Below are 21,476 nucleotides of genomic sequence, written 5' to 3'. Positions count from 1 at the left end.
GAGCAGTACATAAATAGAGACCCTTGTCTGTACTTTGCGTAGGTGACTTGTTGTCTTGGGTCATTTGAAAGACATGAATAGATGTCCCTACTACACATGCCTCCGTCTTCTGTTTATGCATTGTAGCATGTTAATATTGTAAAGGGGGCTATTGTATACCAGTATGTAGGTGTTGGCCTCTCTGTTCATTGGCCAATAGACATGAATGTGGACGGGTGATATTTACTCTAGGTTTGGTTAGTCTACCCTTGGTTTATTTGCCTTTGACGCTGTAGTTTTGCAGCATCTGTATGAAAAGGATCACAATAGATTGCTTTGAAGGAATTCAGGCAGTGGTTTCATAAATGGATGAGTAAATAAAACCATGCTGCTATTGGGATTTTAGTGGCATTGTTCATAGCTTCACTTTGATGACAGTTTGAGCATTAAGCATTTTAGTTAGACAAAGTTGAGGAAGGATATAAAATAAGTGGTACAGTGTGTTTTCAATAGCAAGTCAAAACAATAGAGCACTGTAAAAAAACAACAGAAAACTCAGGTCTTTTTCCTGCTAGTCCAGCCCTTTTACAAACAAAAATCTCAACAAAAAAGTAATAATTTATTACCGATACAGACTTATTCACTATTGCACTGATATATACATCTGACATGGTTTTGCATGTTTACAGTTTACCTTTGCAAAAAAACACACACATTGTAAACAGAAACCTTTGAAACAACAGTAGTAGACATAAATCAGATGTTTTAGTCTGCACTTTTCAAGATTATGTAATTGAAGTTGCTATCAATAATTGAGATCATTCCCATATCCTGTTAATTCCTCTACTGACAAATTTAGAAAAGAGCGATTCAGTCAGCTGTGGCCCACAAACTCACTTTCTGTCTGAATTTCTCTTCCCATCACAGAACAGGTGGTGATATCAGTGAGACTGTCTGTATTGGCTGTAGGCCTAACCCACTCCTCTGCATTATTAACACTGTTACACTATGTTCTGCTAGTTTAGCATGTTATTGCTCACTGCATCTATTTACAGAGTTTGTGGTAAAAGGAAGGAGCTGACTGCTGCAATGAGCCTGGTTATACATTTTATGGCATTTAGCCCTACAAAACAATAAAAGGACATAAATCTTGACCTATGATTTTTTTTTTTTTTTAACTAGTCAGCTTAAACACATAATTACAATGTGATTTAAGTAACATTCTCTTTACTAAAAACTTGCAGAGCCATCTGGTTAAAGAAAGTTCTATTCCAAGTCCACCACACATGAAGTGCTCAACATGATGTAAATGTCAAACAAATTCACTTGTTAAATATTTTTGCTGAAAAGATGCATGTACAAATATTGTACAAACATGTCTTAAACATGTTCAGAAATAATATAAAATAGGAAAAATGCTAAATGTTTTAAAATGTAGACATTCAGTCTTAGGCTACTATTAGCTTTAAATGTTTTTTAAGAGCAAAGAAAATAACAGAACATTTCAGTCTGTCACCATCATGCAAACATGATATCAGACATACAGTAGTAGTTCTTTACAAGTGCATTTTACTGCACTTCTTTTTCATTGTTTTTTCTATGTAAACATGCGCTTGATGAGCATTTGATTGTTGTTCTTCTGGTGTCTTGCTTCTTTTGCAGTGTCTCACACATGAAATGGTGTACTAAAAAATACAGAGCTCAAGTTAAAGGATTATTTCACCTTCAGAATGAATATTTCCTGATAATTTACTCACCTCCATGTCATCCAAGATGTTCATTTCTTTCTTTCTGTTACATTCTTATTATTAAAAGGCCTATTATAATTATTAGGTTAGTTTTATTAATAAATTACAAATAATTTGCCCCGCAACAGTTTAATATAGCATCACCGCATGACGCGTTGTGAGAATAATAAAAGATTTGGCTATTAACTTAGTTCTCATTGAAAATGTTTTTAAAAAGTTTTTTAAAACAGGTCTATTAATTTAAAGAATGAATTATAGCCCTATAATTAAAATTCTTAACACCATGGTCATCAGTGAAAATTAAGAGCAGCTGTAATTCATGTTCTGATTTTTAAAAACAACCTGTTTAATGTGTAATACGTTTCTTCTCATGTTTTTCACTATAGGGCCACAAGAAAAATATTAAGGGAATAAGACAGTTATATATTGTTATCAGCATATGTTAAAGTAGATTTGTCTTTCGCCCTATTCGGATGGGACTAGTTTCTAAACTACGTTTAAGTTTTAATTCTTATCACTTGACGTCTGTGATTTTCATGTCCCAGGCTAGCATGTCAGTGTTTATTACAGATGTGGGAGGGTATGTTTTGTACATCTGGGCGTTGCAGAGATCACGTGCTCTGTATGCGTGCATTGCGTATAGTCATTCGGATTGATTACCATAGTTAAACAACACTTTTACTACAGATACTATGTTAAATAAATATGGCTACTAAAACATTATGTAATTGAGTGCAGAAATGAATGTGAGTAATCTTACCTGATGCTGATATTACAGTAACCAGTCCTAACAGTTTGCGTAATCTGACTCTTGATTTTATTATTGTTATTTTTTATTTCTTTGCCGAAAAACAGTAGGTAATTTGCTCTGGAATTATTATAGAGGTTGTGTGAGAAAAACACAGAGGTGGCAGATTCAGACGGGATTAAAATCGCAAAGTACGTCTGTGAAACATAAATTTCCCTAACGACCCCCTGTAAAACTAGTCCTGTCCAAATAGGGTTTCTTGTGTAGTCAAGAGATTAAGACCTTGCCTTCATTGTTTAAAAAGAAAAAATTCCAATATTGTGACATAACAGCCGCCCCCCCCAACCACCCCTCGGACTTGTGGTGACTTTCCACTACGCGACTGAGCGCTCATTTTCTAAAAAAATATATATATATATTTTTTTTATAGTTTTTTAACCACAAATATGGTCTATCTTGCACTAGCTCTGCGATGCGCAAGTGCGCCTTAACGCATTTTGTAATTATGTTGAAAAGTCACATGCGATTAGTTCTTCATCTGTGTATTTCGCTTCGAAAAGGTAGGGCTGGGCAGAAATCTCATTTTCTCCACCAGCTTCAGAATTGTCCAACATTGTTTTAGCTTTTTTTGTAAAGGGCATTCGACTTTCTTTGCACATTCGCTTTGTAAACACTGGGGAGGTACTTTTGCCTACATGACCTTTCCAACCTGATTAGGTAATGCATGAACTCGAGCTAGTGCAAGACAAGCATTTGTGGTTAAAAAGTATATATATCTCTATATATATATATATATATATTTTTAGAAAATGACCAATCGCTGCCCTAGATAAGACCTTTATTCCTGACCTGTCAATCTGCATTAAAAAACTGCAATTTGGACCTTCAACCCGTTGATCCCCATTAAAGTCCACTATATGAAGAAAAGTCATGGAATGTTTTCCTCAAAAACTTTAATCTCTATTCGACTGAAGAAAGAAAGACATAAACATCTTGGATGAAATAGGTGCGAGTATATATATTTTTCTTCAAAAGCATGATTCATAAAAAAAAATTGTGGCAAAACACGTATTGGAATTAATCAGTAAAGTAAAAAAAAATCACCCACCCATAATATGACCTAAGTCTTGAATGAATCTTGCTTGTGAGAAGTTTATCCACATTTGGTTTACCTACAGTGATCCCAGCCAAATGTCTTTCTTGATTTATACTTGAGTGTGGCTCAATCTTGACTGATTAGAGCAATTTTCCCCCACTCTCCTTAATTTCCTAACCGTATGCAGGCTGTTTAGAAGGCATTGCCACAATATCCTGCTGTGGCCTGTCTGATACCATTTAAAAGCTGAGTTCGTTTCCCTCACTTGATACTGGGATGCAAGTATGCAGGATCTGGCCTTAATCATTTTTGAAATCTCTTCCTTGGGTGTAAAACAGCAATTGGTGGCTCATAAAGCTCTCTTTAAACGTCTCCCTCATTAGCAAAGTCTTGAAAGATAGACGCTGAGACGTGGCCACTGTTAGCTTCAATTTTACTGATGACCGCAGACTGCTGCCTTTTCACTTTGAAACTAAAACAATGACACAAAGACAGTCTTTAATACAGTTTGAAAGTCCCTGTTTCTCTAGCTCTCTTTCTTTTCTTCCACCCTTATTACTGTCTCTACCCCTTTGCTTTACAGTCTTGGCATCAGTCATGGCTTATGAGTGGCCAACCACGAAAAGAAAAATGTCTATAAATGAAGAAAGGATTGGAAAGCCTTGTCACGGCACTCTTCTCCCGACACTCACAGATTCCATACACTCACACAGAGGAGCTCTGTCAGGTTGTCCAAACTTTAAGCCAGGTTATTCCCGAAACAACTGTGCTCACATTTTAGTTCTTTCAGTCTTAGTCATGCTGAAGATCTCAAAACATGAAGCATGTACAAATTTTATTAGCAGTGCTGCAAAATATAGTATAAGCTATGGTTGGTTTATTACAACTGTCATTTGTCCTAATGTCTGTGTAGCTTTATCAGTTTCTAATGTTGTAATGTTGTAATATTGGGCTACTCAAACAAACATTTTTTGTCATATTAATTTCTAGCAGTTAGATTAAAATGTATTTTATTGTCTGACAACAGATCACTGTAGTTAAAACCGGAATTCGTCCAGTCACAGCCAATCGATCTATCCACTTCTTAAAAGGAGCTTTTTCAGCAGGTTACAACACAACACAACACAGTGATTGTGGATACAGTCAGTAGTCACTTACATATGAGGAACAACAATAGCGTCACAGATGCTAAAAGCTGCTTACTGTGATTTAGCTGGGACTCTGGGAATGGTTTGATACCCTTGTGACACACTGTTAATAGACTTCAGTCTGTAAGTAAATGCTGTACCAGTGGGGCTTATGCTTTACCGTGACTGTTTAAAAACACTACTGATGGCTTTTTTTCATTTTAATCTTCTTGACAACTCTTAAATCTTTTTATCTTCTCTATTTCTCCCCTCTCATTCATCTCTCATCCCTGTCAATGTCTGTGTTTTCCTTTTAACATAGTATAGCTACTGGTACTAGTGCTATAATGGGAGCACTTACATATTTGTGGGTGGGTGTGTGTATGTGGTTATGTTTGAGAGAGCAGAGGCCAATTACTTGTGCAAACAGCTTTCATTTTAGGTTGGATACCTCAAGTTCCCTGTTCTTAGTTTCATGTTTTCACATGCTGCATTAAAGGAACTAATCTGGACTTTTGGGCCACCTTTTTCATATCCCCTTTTGTTGAAATGCTGTTGATTTATTTTCGGACTCGAGCTGAGACCAGAAAAATGTTGAGAGGATGTGATGAAGCTGGCTGATATTTAGCTTCTACATCCTCTCAAACCGGTTTCACAGCGATAACATGCAGCACATGAGACTGAAGCTCAAACCAGAAGGATTTGGGTCTGCCTCACCCTCATCTGAAAAGAAAATGTATATGCAGAAGGTTTTTTTCTTGTTGAAATGGAAGGAGCATGTTGTCTTTTCTGAAATTAGCAGTGGCCATTGCAAAATTTGTTAGCTCTTCAGTATTGTGGCTTGAGTCCATGCGTCATTAACAGCTAAAACTGAGAACTCTTGAGTCATTATGAGTTTCCTCTCTCTCTTCCTCTCTCTCTCACTAACAGGAAGTTGGTTATACTGCATCATCATCCTCACATTGCAAGTAGGAGGAATTCATTTGTTAATAATAAAAACACCCTAACCTGATCCTAAATTTAGCATTTAGCATGCTGATAGGTTGAGGAAGAAATTTTTCCCTAAATAGGTCTTCTCCCTGATTTTTCAAGAGACTACAGTTACTGGAGTTATTCATTAGCATTACCATCCATCTAAATGGCAAATGCTGAAAGTACATGACTACTTTTGAATGCCTGTCAGTAGGGATTTGGGATTACTCATCTACAGTAATATCGTAATTGTTATTTTAACGATGTGAAAACTGACATTGAATATGTCACTGACTTTGCAAAAACACACCTCGAGAGTCCATGTTTGCACTGCGTGATGTAGCCTATTTGAATAAAGTTAGAATAAGTTGATATCATATGATATAGTTAAGCAATATCACAGGAGCAAGAAGGCTGTTTTTTTCTAAACATCACAACTGCAAATGTGCTATTCATTTTATAAAACAGTTTAATAAACAAGAATTTAATATTAATAATATTTAGTGCTTGGCAATGATTAATCGCGATTAATCGCATCCAAAATGAAAAAGTTTTTGTGTACATGATATATGTGTGTATGCACTGTGTATATTTATTATATATTATATTATGTTATGTTATATTATATATAAATACACACATGCATATTTAATTAAAATGTTGTTTATATATTAAATATCTTTATATATAATATAAATTATATGAATATAAGTATATACATGTAAATATTTTCTAAATATATACTGTATGTGTGTGTCTTTATATATACTAGGGCTGTCAAACGATTAATATTTCATGAAATTGAATGAATAAATATAAAAATAAAACACTATACACTTCACTGCACTGATTGTTATTAATGCAACTATATAAAAGTTCATCAATCAAAAGCAGTGACAGTAACCCACATTCTTGAAAGTAACTTTTATATTTAACAATTAATAGTGTCAGCATTTTTTAATTTTTGGGGTGAAAAATTGCAAGCGGCAGCATGTGTAGTACTGTCGCTTTAAGAACTGCGCACATCTAATATACAGGCATGCATCTGTTTTTCTCTCAACTGTTTACTTTCACTTTCAACATAACCAGCTGTGTTTATATGTAAACCTTGTGTGTTTTTAACAGCATTAGCGCTATCAGAGGCAAAAGATAAGCTAGTCCAGTAATCAGGCGCTGTTTTAAAGGCTTTTTAGTGTGCACAAGCTTCATGTCTACACACTTAGAAAAAGCCTATGTTAGAACAGCACACAAATTAAATGTTTAACCTGCAAGGCTATAAAGCACATGCAAATAATGTATTTTTGTGCAAATAAGTGCAGTGTCCTATGAGTGTAACTCTACTGCTGAGTTAACATTTGATGTGAATGTATGTCACGTTGTACAGTATATTGAGACGGAGGCGCCAGAACTGCAATTGACAGAATGCGTGCTGTAGCACGATAGTGCAATATTTCTTCAAAAGCAGAACATGGAGAGATTTGAATTGATTTTAATTAAAATCGTGGTATTAATGCACCTAAATGGCACGTTTGATACAAAGGGGACAGATATCACCCCTTAAGCCTGGAATACACTACATTATTTTTGCCCCATTTTTCCGCTGATTTACAGTCTGGAGAAGTTGTCACTAGTTGGCGAAAGTCAGAGCCAGTCTGCAGATTTGAGTCGACAGTTTTCATAGAAGATTGTGTAGTGTATGATGGTCATAGACTCTGATTTTTTTAGCTACAGACTTTGATTCCATCCAGCCAGAGGATATCAAACATTTTTTTGCCGTGGAAACAACAACAGAGGGAGGCATGAGTGGGGAGGAGGACGGATACTCGGGACAACAGGAGGGACTTGGGGCAGGAGGAGCCACGCGAGACCCAGGCCATAGCCATGATGATGGCCCACGGTGGAGCCGACAGAGGGGGATACCATGGAGGAGGAAGGGCTGACGACTTCAGGAGGCCGACCGATGGTGGTGGAGCAGGTGGCGGAGGAACCCAAGGTGGAGATGGAGAGCCGATGAGCAAGGCTGACGAGGAGGATCCGGAGGGTCGAAATGGAACAAGTGGCTCCGGTGACTGATGCGGAGCCATGGATCTGGGAGGCCGTGGTGGAGCCAGAGCGACAGAGGACCAAGGTTAAGCTGGAGAAATGGCGCAGGATGGTTGACGCTAGACCAAGGCGGAGCCTGGAGGGACGAGGGAGCCTGTTGGAGCCACGGCAGAGAGGAGAAAGCTAGGAGCCATGGTAGAGCCGCTGGGTTGCTGGGCCGAGGCGGAGTCCTGGACTCTAAGGCTGGAGGCGGAGACAGCCGTAATACCGATTAGGGATGTTAACCGATGACTGTTTGACCGGTGGTTGACCGTATCAACGTTAACCGGTCAAAGTTGTCGGTAGTCGGTTAAAAAAAAAAGTGATATCTAAATTAGGCTATTATAGACAGTGAACTATACGCTACTACAGTTAGCCATCTCATTCCTCATCTTTTTGTGTTAAGTGAACAAATTATCCCTCACACTCAATTTTTCATAACTCGCCTGTTTGTACTTAATAAACCAATAAAAACATTTGGCGCGAGGTCACAGCGTTTGGGTACGCGTGCTCACAAGGTTTGCGAAAAGTAAAGGCAACAGGCTAAAACACTCGAGGTTAGTGCGGCGTCTCTTCGGAGCTGTCATTTTCTTAAATGAGCCGTGGCAATGTTTCAAATGAGCTTCTAACCTAGACAAACGCCTTTATTTTCAAAGCGATCACCTTGTACCCAAACCATTTGAAACTAAGGAGCCATTTGTCCTACGATTACATACAACAAGCTCTTCGGCACCGCGTTTGCAGGACTCATGTTTCGCGCTGTAGGGGATTTTAAAAAAGTGACGTGAGTGGCAGTGTGTGTGTGTGTGTGCGGGAGGCAGAGCGGCAGAGAGATGCGACAGAGTTGCGAAATTGCAGGCGCGGCTCGAAATGGCTGTTATTTCAAATAGCGTACCATATTTTAAACTAATCGGTTAACCGGTTTCAACCGGCTAATGAGGCTCGGTGGTCGGTCAAGAAATTTTTTAGTTTTCGCCATCCCTAATACCGATGGAGACTGGCTGATCCGCGGCGAGCCCAGTTGGAGGGCTGAGGGTGAGCAGAGGGGCTGCCAGACGACAGCGGAGGAGGAGGCAGGATCTGGTGGTAGGGCGAGCATTTGTGAGCCTCTGGGCTCTCAGGGATGCCCTTAGAAACAGAGTCATTCTTTGGGTTAAACTCAGGAACGGGAGCCCCCTCTAGGCATTATGTGGAAACCAGAACACTCTCTGGGCAGGACGTGGGAACAGGGGTGACAGAGGGCTCTGAAGGACGAGGGAGGAGAGGAGAGGGGACAGGTCAGCCCACAAATCAATAAGGTCCCTGTCAAATACCACCTCAGCCTCAAACAGTCCCAAATTTTCAACCAGCTCACCTTCAGCCATGTTGCAGTGGGCGGAGCTCCTCTCTGCAATAACACTCGCCTCGGCATACTCCCTCATGGCTGGCGTTGTAGCTGGGTCACACACCTGGTCTGATGGCTTATGCAGCTCTGGCACCATGGCCATCCTCGGCTCTGTCACGGCCGGCTCTGGCTCTCCATCATCGGCACCACCATCAAAAACACAGGAGACACAACGGAAACAAGAAAACTGTGCAAAAAACAGGAAGCAAAAACGGAGGAATAAACATGGAGGTAACTGTTTTTGGTCAGGTCTTCTTTCACAGTTTCACTGCTGGAAGGACGCAGAAGACACAGAGTAAGTCTTTAAGGTTAGCAACACAACAGGATAAATCCACAACAGGAACTTGGAGAAGCAAACAAACATAACATGTAGACCCAACAGAGGAGGAACACACCGACTAGGACTTAAATACAGTACATGAAGTAATTGGGAACACAGGTGCACAGGATAACTAATTAGACTAATTGAAGACAGGAACATGACCAAATACAGAACAGCAACAGACACAGTGGAAAAACTAGACAGAACAGGTCTGGGATCCTGACATTATGTAGTGTGTTCCAGCCTTTAATAGAGCAGTTTATCTCTGTCAGTGAAGATCTTCAGGAGTTAGCTGTCCACGACAGGCCTAAACCAGCCAAACTGCCAGCACAAAAACACACTCAGCAAAATATAGTCTAATTATTGGTACTGACAAAATACTAGAAATATTGAGATATTATATCAGCAGGAACTAACAAAGTCATGTTAGTAAAAGACCTCTATTTTTAGCCTAACCATTTTACCCATAGCAAGGTGACATTTCATTGATGATGGCTGTAAATAGAGAAGTCCCTGAAGGTCATCTGATTATCTGCATTCTTGTGACTTCAGAATCGCTATAGTCAGGTTTAGTGCTTAGTCATTAAGAGTTTTTATCTGTCTTGGTTAGAAGAATAGTTTGTTTCTAAGATGGACAGAGGCAGGTTTTAAATGGAATGGTATTTGTCCCAGGTATTTGTCCTAAATATGCAAGTAAATAGAAGAAAATAGATATGGAATTAAAAGAAAAGTTCAGGATTTAGACCATGGTAAATTGCTCATGTTTTTCAGGTCATTAGTTTAGGAAATTCCCAGAATGGTTTTCTAGACTAGGATGCCTTGCTGACCAATATTTCTTATCCTTTTATAGCTGTGCTGCAACCATAGAGGCTGTAGTTTTCTTTTGTAATATTGCCCAATAGTCCAGGATATTGACACAGATTTCATGAATTGATTTGATTATATTTCAGTTTGATTACCATGAATGTGCAGTATATGGAGAGCACTTTGATCCTTATTGAACAGATTAAAAATATATAATGGCGTGTTAAATGTATGACTTACCTGCTATATTAATTTTTAAATCCTGCACTTATTAGTTTACATTTTGCTTCCTTGCTTTGGGGACAGTAGATTTCAATTTAGGTCGCTTTATATGGGACAGCATCATGAGCGACCGACCTGTTTTTTTTTATAGGCAAAGTGAAGGTTATCTTCAGATAACTGTACATGCTCTGTGCCAATGTCACGGTCTGCTTGAAAGCTATTAGAGCGAAGCGTGCTAACCTCTCCTGCGCTGCAATTTGCTGATGTAGTTTTTGTAGGCTATTAACAGCAAGGATAAACCTTAAATTCCCTTGAGTCCCTAAGGCTGACATTTTGGCTGCAATACAAAGAGATACAAATATGCAACACATAACTATTGCAACATTAACATTTTGACCTGAAGAAATGGCAGTGAGATTTGAAATGACGCTCTATTTTAAGGTGGCTTTTTATGTAGGGTTTTTGGCGCTGTGGGCCTGCAACCTACTGAGATGTGGATTGTCATGGGTTAAACGAATGTTAAACGAATAAACTCTTTATTTAATTTTTCATTTTAAATAATGGCTTTTACATTTGTCACTCTAAAGGTTCCTATCACAGTATCCTTGTGTGCTCTCTCTTTGTTGTGTGATCTTCAGAGGGGACTGTTGGGAACTTCCGTCATATGACCGTTCCTTCAAACAGTCTGCATAATGTGCTGTAATCAGATAAGCATTCACAGGCTTCCTCTAATTACACCCACCCACCATATATTTACTGTTTTCTTGCCAACAGCAGTCAGTGTGCATGTCAGTGTGCAGTTTTACATGTGGTTGAATTGGAGTGGTTGGCTTTCAGAATTTTTTTCGCTGCTGATGAGCACTATTGTCCATAATACAAAGATTACTGCTGTGGTAGAAAATAAGTACAATAAAAATACAACACTGGTGGTATTCACATAAAGATAATCACTCATTTTAGGAAAATCAAAAATGATAAACCAACTTGACAATGTTTTGACCTGAGACCCATTTTTTTTCAATCATAAACCTACCAGCTGACAACCACTTACAGGGGCCACAGTCTAAACTGTTTTTTTTTTCCCTCAATGGACTACTTTTACTAAGCCTTGTTCCGTTGACATAATACAACTCAGTTATTTCCGGTTATGTTTATTTTCAATGTGCTGTAATCATCTGGTTGACTTGAATGCCTATTAAAATGTTACATTTTTAGAGACGAGAAAAGAGATATTCTGATGATTACTGTGTACAGAATTTTCCAAACTCAATGGAACTTGAAGTTTAAATCCAACCTAAGATGATCTGAGAAAGCAGTGGCTGGGAAACATATGTGATTGTATGGAGGGCTGTCCCCTAATAGTCCACTAATAGTCCACTAACCGTTAGTTGATGATAAGAAGCTTCGTTGACCAAAATTTTATTAGCTGCTTAGCTGCAGAAAAAAATTCACAGGAAGTGGTGAAGTCACGCAGTTCGTGACAAATAAATCGTTAACAGCTGGTCTATGTGGTAATATAGTACGGGCAGGATATCCAAATGCTCACCTATCATTCATCGACCTCAAATATGGCTTTTCATCTGAAATATGTGAGTAGCAGCAGCTTTACATGACAGCTCAATCTAATGTTAACCTAGAAAAATGTGCACTATTGAAGTGTCTGTGCGGAGTGTGGAAGCTGAATAGTAGCGCACTCACTGCAGGACAGATGGAGACGCTGATGTGGTCACTTGCTCTTAAAATACTCTGTCATTTTTGGTCATACAGATAAGTTATGCATCTTTCGAATCTGTAAAGACTTTTATTTTCCAAAACGTTTATTTGTGTGCACTTAGAATAACAACGAAACGTTGCGCTTTTGTAAAATAAAGCAAACACGGTGCGCTTTCTACCGTCTCAGTCTCTGTGAACTTGAGTGTGAAACTTTGAAACTCTGTGTATACTTGCCTTACAGAAATAAAAAAAATATCTATAGAGCGTGAAATGTCTGTGTTCAAATGAACCAATTCAAATAGAAAACAAATATTCTCAGATCATGCTATCCGTATGAAACTTTCATGCAAGCGCATCACTGCTGTGGAGATGAGACGATAATGACTCATTATTATGATTTATGTGTTTTATTAGTAAACGTGAGACTAATAGTTGAGTAATGCTTGAAAAGAACGATTACTTTGACCAGAAAAATCTTTAGTCAAGGGCAGTCCTAATTGTATGACACAGAGTGTCAGTGCTCTAAACCAGTGGTTCTCAATTCCAGTCCTGGGGGACTCCTGCTCTGCACATTTTGCATGTCTCCCTTATTTAACACACCTGATTGAGATCATCAGTTTATTAGGAGAGAGACCCATGAACTGAACTAATGAACTGATGATCTCAATCAGGTGTGTTAAATAAGGGAGACATGCAAAATATGCAGAGCAGGGGTCCCCCAGGACCAGGATTGAAAACTGTTGCTCTAAACTAGTAATTTGCAACACTACAGTGTGTGAGATCTGATAATTTAGATCAGAATGAACCTTTATTTATCTGTATCCAATAGGTTAGTTACTATTCTGTTTTTTTTTCATTCACAATCATTCACTGCATGCAATGCCAAAATATGAATGTTCAAAGTAGTCACACTGTCAATGTGTTAATGTTTAAAATTAATTAAATGTTTAATTAAATGTTACATTTCTTTAAAGCAGTTACTGCACATTCATTCAGCCATTTTAAACAGTGGAATAAGAGCACTGATGCACACAAGCAATACTGCTCTTAGAAAATTGGGTTTAACTACAAATAAAACCATAAATTTGCAATTGTAGTTCATCTATAGCAGGGGTGGCGAACGTCGGTCCTGGAGAGCCGCAGCCCTGCATAGTTTTGCTTCAACCCTAATCAAACGCACCTGAACAAGCTAATCAAGGTCTGAAGGGTTACTAGAAAGCTACAGGCAGGTAAGTTTTAATTATGGTTGGAGCTGAACTCTGTAGGGCTGCGGCTCTCCACGACCAGAGTTTGCCACCCCTGATCTATAGTAACCACAAATTAATCCAGGTTTTGCTACACTAACCATAGTTTAACCATGGTATTTGTAGTAAAATATTAGTTAACCAAACGTTAGTCTGCAAAAACAAACAAACAAACAAAAAACTACTATATATTTTTTACTACATATTTACTATAGTAAAACCATGCTTAATTTTCTTAAGGGTGTTTATCAGTCAAATTCATTAAAAACTGTAAACTCAGCAGGTATGAAATATGATCAGTAAGAGAGAAAGGTTGTTAAAATAGTCTGTGACATCAGTGGTTCAACTGTGATGTTATGAATACTTTTTTTTTGTGCACAAAGAGAACAAAAATAACGGCAACTCCTGCGCCAGCAGGATTGTTGAATAAAGTCATTATTTTTGTTTTCTTTGCACACAAAAAGTATTCTTGTGGCTTCATAACAATACAGATGAAGCACTGTGGTCACATGGACTATTTTAACAATGTCCTTACTGCCTTTCTGGGCCATTTGAACATTTCAGTAGGTCATCTATGTAGGGTCAGAGAGCTCTAAGATTTTATCAAAAATATGTTAATTTGTGTTCCAAAGATGAATAAAGGTCTTATGGTTTGGAATGACGTGATTGGATTAATGACAGAATTTTTATTTTTGAGTGATCTAACACCCCAAGATGGGAGAAGTCAGAGATCAGATACTCATTTTATTAGTCATAGGTCATACATTACACCCTACAGTAAGATGAATAGTTCAAGTTCTACTTGAATATTAAGGAATTTATTGCTATTTGTGTATAGGTACACAAGAACAGAGAGGGTGAAAGATGTGAACTGAAGTATTTCTCACTGATAAGGTTCTGCTGTTCATATATTTGTCATTACATATCTCTTGGGATGTTGTTAATGGTTGGGCCTGTGTACATTTGCACCCCACCATCATTCAAATCAATGAGAGCAACCCACAAGGGTATATGCTCAGCTCTCTACAAAATACATTAGCACCCTCACCCTCTTCCCTTCTCTGTTTTGAAGAGCACTCATGTCTCTTTCAGTCAGTGGCCACCTGTCCACTCCTCTCACATTACCTCTGTTTTGCTCACTAATACTTCCTGCATTCAGTTTGAGTCTGTATGTGTGCATTAATAGTTTTAGAGGTCTTCTAGGGTGAGACCTACACTCTGCATTGAGGGTGTTGGGTCTGATAGGGGCGTTTGATTACTAAATTACTTAATAATATGACAGGAACCATCTTCAGGTTTATCTTTGGGTTGTGTCTCTTTCACATTCTCTCTCTTCCTTATCTCTCTTTCTCTAAATTGCCCTGTTTTCACTTGCTTTAAGATGCTATCTGTTGAATGATCCTGCATCTTCCTGGAAGGTTATTTCTTGCAGATTGCTGCTCTTTTTTTTTCTTTTAATTTTTCTGGATTTCTGGAAAACTTGCAAAATTCTAAATGATTTTAAGAGCACTACTTTGAATTCTGGAAATAAATAAACTATGATTTGATCCAAGCGGTACTGTGAAATTTTAATCCCAACTTGACATCACTGACCAAGTAGTCCCAGATGCACAGATTCTTACAGACATGTAATTTAACAATAAAATAGTTTCATAGTTTTATAATAACTTTCATTAATTACAAATACAAATTAATGGATACCCTAAGATAATACCTTTTTTTTGTCTGGTTTGGGTTAGGTACACTTGTATTAAAAGATGAATGCTTTATTATGAAGTAAGCCAAAATATTTATTAAACAAACCTGCAACAATACATAGAATGTGTGTGTTTTAATTTTGGGTGTTCTGATTCTGCTGAATTCAGATTGTTTTAAGTGTTTGTATACAGCAATCCCATTAGGATTAAACTATTTCCTGTACTATAATCTGAAAACCATCTAACTCTGAACCTCTGCTTCCTTTTCTTGCTTTGTCCGCAGGACAAGTAGTGAGAGTTGTGAACGGAGAAGACCATGCTGAAAGGGGGCACCGCCAAGGCGGCACTGCCCAGGATGGGAGCCCCAGAGCGTGCAAAGCTGTCTAGCTCATACTCCAGCAACATTGGGATGAAAACCTCTAGATCGTCCAGCACCATTGCCTCTGATCTGCGACTTAGCAAGGTGAGCTGTAACTACAGTTGAGGTCAGAAGTTTGCATCCCCTTTTCAGAATCAATAAAAATGTTAATTATTTTACCAAAATAAGAGGGATCATGAAAAATGCATGTTATTGTTTATTTAGTACTGACCTGAGTAATATATTTAACTTAGAATATGTTTACATATAGTCCACAAGAGAAAATAATAGTCGAAATTTATAAAAATGACCAGGTTCAAAAGTTTACATACACTTGATTCTTAAAACTGTGTTCTTAACTCTGTTGTTACTTGAATGATCCACAAAAATTTTTTTGTGTATTTTTGTGTATTTGAACCCTTTCAAATAATGACTGTATGATTTTGAGATCCATCTTTTCACACTGAGGGACTCATAAGCAACTATTACAGAAGGTTCAAATGCTTGCTGATGCTTCAGAAGTTAGCACCATGCATTAAGAGTCGGGGGTGAAAACTTTTGAACAGAATGGAGATGTGTGCCTTTTTCTTATTTTGCCTAAATATTATTTTTTCATTTAGTACTGCCCTTCAGAGGCTACAGAAGATACTTACATGTTTCCCAGAAGTCAAAATAAGTTATATTTACTGTGATCTTTAAATTTAAAAAGTTTTCACCCCCCTTTCTGTAGCATTTGAACCTTCTATAATAGCTGCATATCAGTCCCTCAGTTGTCCTCAAGATCTCAAAATCATGTCAATGTTGGAAAGGGTTCAAATTCACAGAAATTCTGGAAAACCAAAGAATTTGTGGGACCTGAAGGATTTTTCTAAAGAACAGCAGGCAGTTTAACTGTTCAGGACAAATAAGGGACTCATGAACAACTATCAGTAAACAAAAAACACAGTTGTGGATCATTCAGGTTACAACACAGTATTAGGAAACAAGGGGATGTAAACTTTTGAACTGGGTCATTTTCATAAATTCAACTATAATTTTCTCTTGTGGACTAAATGTAAGCATATTTTATGTGAAATATCTAAAAAAATATACTAAGGTCAGTACTAAATAAACAATAACATGCATTTTATATGATTGCTTTTATTTTGGTAAAATAATTAACATTTTTAATGATTCTGAGAGGGGGATGTAAATTTTTGACCTCAACTGTATTATGCCAGTGGGACGGATGAGCAGTGGGAGTAATGGGGCACTGACACAGCACACGTTCTTGTCTTAATAAAACAGCAGAATGCAGAACAAAAGTGGTGTAAACTGCAAGATGTGATGCCCAAAGATGTACGGTACATAGGACCAATTAAAATTACATTGTATTCCTTATCCTCCTCATAAGTGAAATATGTCAGTATTTTACATATTTATCAATATTTGGCAGAGCTGCAAACTTGTAACCTTCTGGCTAAATTAAGTGTTTTGAGTCTAAAATCATTAGTGTTAGTCATTCTGATCCCAAGTGATTGTCATTGCATTACCATTGCTGTTGCTGGTCAGAAGTAGATACTATATCGATTAATTTTCTTAGACAAAAGAGCTGTTCATTTTAGGTGCAAGAATGATGCTAAAAGATAATTTCATCAACTTTTCAGAAGCATAGAGCTGTCTGAGATAACAGACATGGACTAAAATTCACAAAACTTTTTTTTGTAATTTAATTTCACAAAGTGTTAAAGGAGAAGTCCACTTCCAAAACAAAGGCTCACATATAATGTACTCATCCCCTTGTCATTCAAGATGTTCATGTCTTTCTTTTTTTTCAGTCGTAAAGAAATTATGTTTTTTGAGGAAAACATGCCAGCATTTTTCCCCATATAATGGACTGATATGTTCCCCCGATTTTGAACTTCTAAAAGGCAGTTTAAATGCGGCTTCAAACGATCCCAAATGCGGTTGTAAATGATCCCAGCCGAGGAAGAAGGGTCTTATCTAGAGAAACAATTGGTTATTTTAATAAAAATAATACAATTTATATACTTTTTAATGCCAAATGCTCGTCTTGTCTTACTCTGCTGTTTTTGTTCCGGTTCATGACCGTTAGGGTATGTCGAAAAACCATCTCATGTTCTCCTTTTTTGTTTTACCTTGTTTTACCTTTTTTGTTTGATCTCCTTTGTATGTTCACTTTGCAAAAACTGGGTCAGAACTTCTCCAGCGATGTAGGATGATTTTAAAATGATTTTTGAAGTTGAGGGAGAAAATACAATCTGAGTTTTTCTAACTGTCTTGAGTCAGAATACACAGAGTTCAGGGAGAGAAAGGCTAAACTTCTTCCTCGGCTGGGATCATTTACAACTGCATTTGGGATCGTTTGAAGCCGCATTTAAACTGACTTTTAGAAGTTCAAAATCGGGGGACCATATCAGTCCATTATATGGAGAAAAATGCAGAAATGTTTTCCTCAAAAAACATAATTTCTTTACAACTGAAGAAAGAAAGACATGAACATCTTGGATGACAAGGGGTTGAGTACATTATATGTGAATCTTTGTTTTAGAAGTGGACTTCTCCTTTAAGTGTTATCAGAAATTACTGATTCACTGATAATGCTAATGTTTTTGTCCATAGATTAAAAGAGCAAGCAGTGATGATGCTCTGGCTAAACCTGTTCAGGGTTCAGTGGCTGCTGTGTCCCGCATAAAGAAGACCGTCACCACAGGAGCCATCGCTGAGCTTTCAGACAACAGACCACGCAGCGCTTCAAGTAGGATTTTACATTGTACACACAATCTCATAAAACTCATGTGGTCATACAGATTTCCTAATAGTGTGCAGTCATAAAACTACTCAGCAATGACTTCGTGCTAATGCTTTTAACCCCTTAATTTATCTCTTAACTGGTAAGTATTGGTTGCATGGAGTACTTTATATTTAAAATGTCCATTTTTCACAATAATGAAATTTACGCACAATAGATGCACTCTCCCAGTATAAGAAATATGAAAAAATTATTAAAAAAGTGTTGTTTAAGTGGCTCTGGGGTTTGATGTTTAATCAGACCGTAACTGTACGTATTAAAATACTGTATTGCTGAAGACTTGACAAACATGATGATAGACACCAATATGACACTTCAGTATTTTCATAAAATCCTAAAGGGATCGTTTACCCAAAAATCTAAGTTCTTTCATCATTTATGTATTTGGTATAGACTGAAAATATATTTTTACAAAGGTTTGTAGCCAAACTGTAACTTATTATATTTTTGAAGAAGAAAGAAAATCATACAGGTTGAAAAAATATGGATATGTGTATATAATGACAGAATTTTCATTTTTGTGTAGGAACTATTAAATATTAAGGGAACTATCCTTTTAATATCTTGGAATACAATCACTGCACAGCTCTTGTGAATGCAGCTGATCACCTCTAGAGGGCACCAGGACTCTGTTCTCCGATAATGAAGAGCCGTTTGGTTCATTTCCTGTTCTGCAATTCATTAGTTTGCTTTTAGTGCATCAGTTGGACAGGCTCTGTTCTATGTGGGTGATGGCAGTTCAATATTTCACTATGTATTTGTGTAAAAGATCACTCTTTGGACTTGAACTGACTGGACTAGAAGAATGAGATAGATGATTTGTGTTCTCAACAGAACTGAACAGAATCCAAATCTGATATAATATGGAAAACATGGTTTACCCTCCAGTATTAGATGATGGAAACAGAACCATAAAAAATATTCAATTTGCTTCTAATTTGATTGTATTTGTGAAATGTGAAAATGAGAAATGTGAGGCATTGTGCCTTTGTAGATTGCACATTTAACTTGTTGGACAGGATTGAAGGAGTCTGATATTAATAATTCCTTTTTCGTCAACATTCCCACACATGGAAAAAAGATGCAAGCTAGACATTGTGTTTGAACAGGAATGTTGCCTGGCTGCATCACTTCTGCAGGATTGGCTCTATGGTACAATACCAGAGACAGGGTGTAGCAGAATTCTTTGTACTTCTTGTGATGCTCGGCTGGCTGTTTTATCTGTAGGCAAAGGTGGTGCTAATGTGCTTGATCAGTGAGGTGAATGAGGACATGAAAAATAGAATTATCATCAGTGGTATCATACTAATAAACATTTTTTTTTTTACATTCATTTATAGAGTTTACCTAAATCCTCAAATTGTGCCATAAGCTCATAAGATACCCTATGAGAGAATGAAACACACTGTAAAAATAAACTACACTTGGAAACATCAACCTGATCTCATGAGAAAAGGTAACTACTTTGGAGCTGACAATTTATATGAAAGTGTATGGAAAAGTATAATTTTAGGGGAAAAAATCCATCCCTACACATAACCTATAGTTAGTGTAAGATCATATGGAAATGTTAAAATAAAATTCACAAAAATTAGTCTAAATGTAAAATAGTTACGAATTGCCATAGGAATGTGTTGGAAATATAATTTGAGGCGGGCAGTAAGAATCCTTTTTCAGCCGCTGCTACAGTATATGACAACTCACATCACCTTAGCCAGCCATAGAAGGTCCTCATCAATATTTAAATAAAGCTTTACTTAGCTGTTAGGTCTCTAAAGTGAAATGAAGTGAGAAGCACATGGTCTCTCTTCTATAAATAACATCTGTGTTGGTGGACAACATTTTGCTTAAGGTCACATGTCATTCTGTCTTGTTGTTTTTTAATTAACACTCCCATTTATTTTGTTTCCAATACACACCACTTCACAAAGCTCTGTGGCGCTGTTATCAGTTACCATATAGAGACTGGATGCTTATGTGGACAGTTAGGCTGGATGTAATAGCGCTTATGTCATTGTGAGACATTTTAAGTGCATGACTCAGTGTTGTGGATTTAACGTACGTGTGAATAGTGCATTGTCACCCTGTTCCATGCTGTCAGCTTACAGGAGTTCAGACTCACAGTCTGGCTCAGCTGACGTTGATGGGTAATTAGGCAGAGCTGCCATGGTAATCTCTCTCGAGTGTGGGCCGAGTGTTTCTGTTCTGCAAAATAAATTTTGTAAAAATACTACTGTTCAAAAGTTGTTCGAAAGAAATCAATACTTTTATTCATCAAGAATGCATGAAATATTTTTATTTATACAGTTCTTTTGGATTTCTTTCTAGAAACTTATGTAGCAAATAGTCATTTAAAATTGACAGCATGAACACTTGACTGATAGCAGAGCTGCCTGCAATGCTTGTAAAATCATTTTACACTCCTAGCTCTATGCAGAAGCCTAATATTGTCATTTTCATTGTCTTTATCTTGTGTTAGCCCAGAGTTAATCAGAGCTTTTGCCTTCAAGGTGTTTCTTGATTGCTTCCATATTGCCAACCATATGGATTGCCTTTAAATATTAATGCTGGCTTGACCTTCATAAAACATGGCAGGGTGAGGAAATTATTCTCCTGTGCTGATTTAACTGAAACTGTGTTTTTTGATTCAAACAGTTGTTTTCACAGAGTGACTAAGTAAAGCTACCTGTCACAGAAATGACTTGACCTTGATGTGCACTGTGCCATGATTTACATATCACATGAGTTATTAGAAAGTTACAGTAAAGTACTTGAACTATTTTTAGAGGAGTATGTATGGTAAGCCAAATTAACATTTTAATTTATAAATCGTACTAGTATCTATTTTCATGCTAGTAGTACTTTTAAAACAAACAAACAAACAAAAAAACATTCAAAGCCAGTTAGGCCTACTTAGCAATCAGTTTCGTTCAGTATATAAATGTGTTGTAATACCATGTGAACTCTGATTAGACGGTACTCATGAGAGGTACTCATGTTTCTGTAATGATCTGTTTGAATGAAGATATCTTCAAATGAATTCTCACTAGTTCTTTATGAGGTTAAAGATATCTCCAAATAAACTGGTAGTAGTAATTATTCTGTTTGTGATATCATGTATTTCTGACTAGTATCTTTTTAAATATTACTAGTAAGCATTTATTAGAT

At 37.2% G+C, this 21,476-nt stretch overlaps 1 protein-coding gene across 2 annotated transcripts in view; it reads left to right on the top strand.

Annotated features, from left to right (window-relative positions):
* The window catches only part of specc1 (sperm antigen with calponin homology and coiled-coil domains 1), a 128,796-nt gene that overhangs the window by 13,788 nt on the left and 93,532 nt on the right, over positions 1 to 21,476 (top strand). For both annotated transcript variants that reach the window (XM_051108956.1, XM_051108957.1), the window contains exons 2-3: positions 15,422 to 15,601; positions 18,119 to 18,254. In XM_051108956.1, the coding sequence (XP_050964913.1) occupies positions 15,455 to 15,601; positions 18,119 to 18,254 (283 nt within the window). In that variant the 5' untranslated portion in view covers positions 15,422 to 15,454. The remainder of the gene's footprint in view (positions 1 to 15,421; positions 15,602 to 18,118; positions 18,255 to 21,476) is intronic.

Source organism: Labeo rohita, chromosome 5 (genome assembly GCF_022985175.1).
Source record: "Labeo rohita strain BAU-BD-2019 chromosome 5, IGBB_LRoh.1.0, whole genome shotgun sequence".
NCBI lineage: Eukaryota > Metazoa > Chordata > Actinopteri > Cypriniformes > Cyprinidae > Labeo > Labeo rohita.
This window is presented reverse-complemented; position numbering and strand designations above follow the sequence as displayed.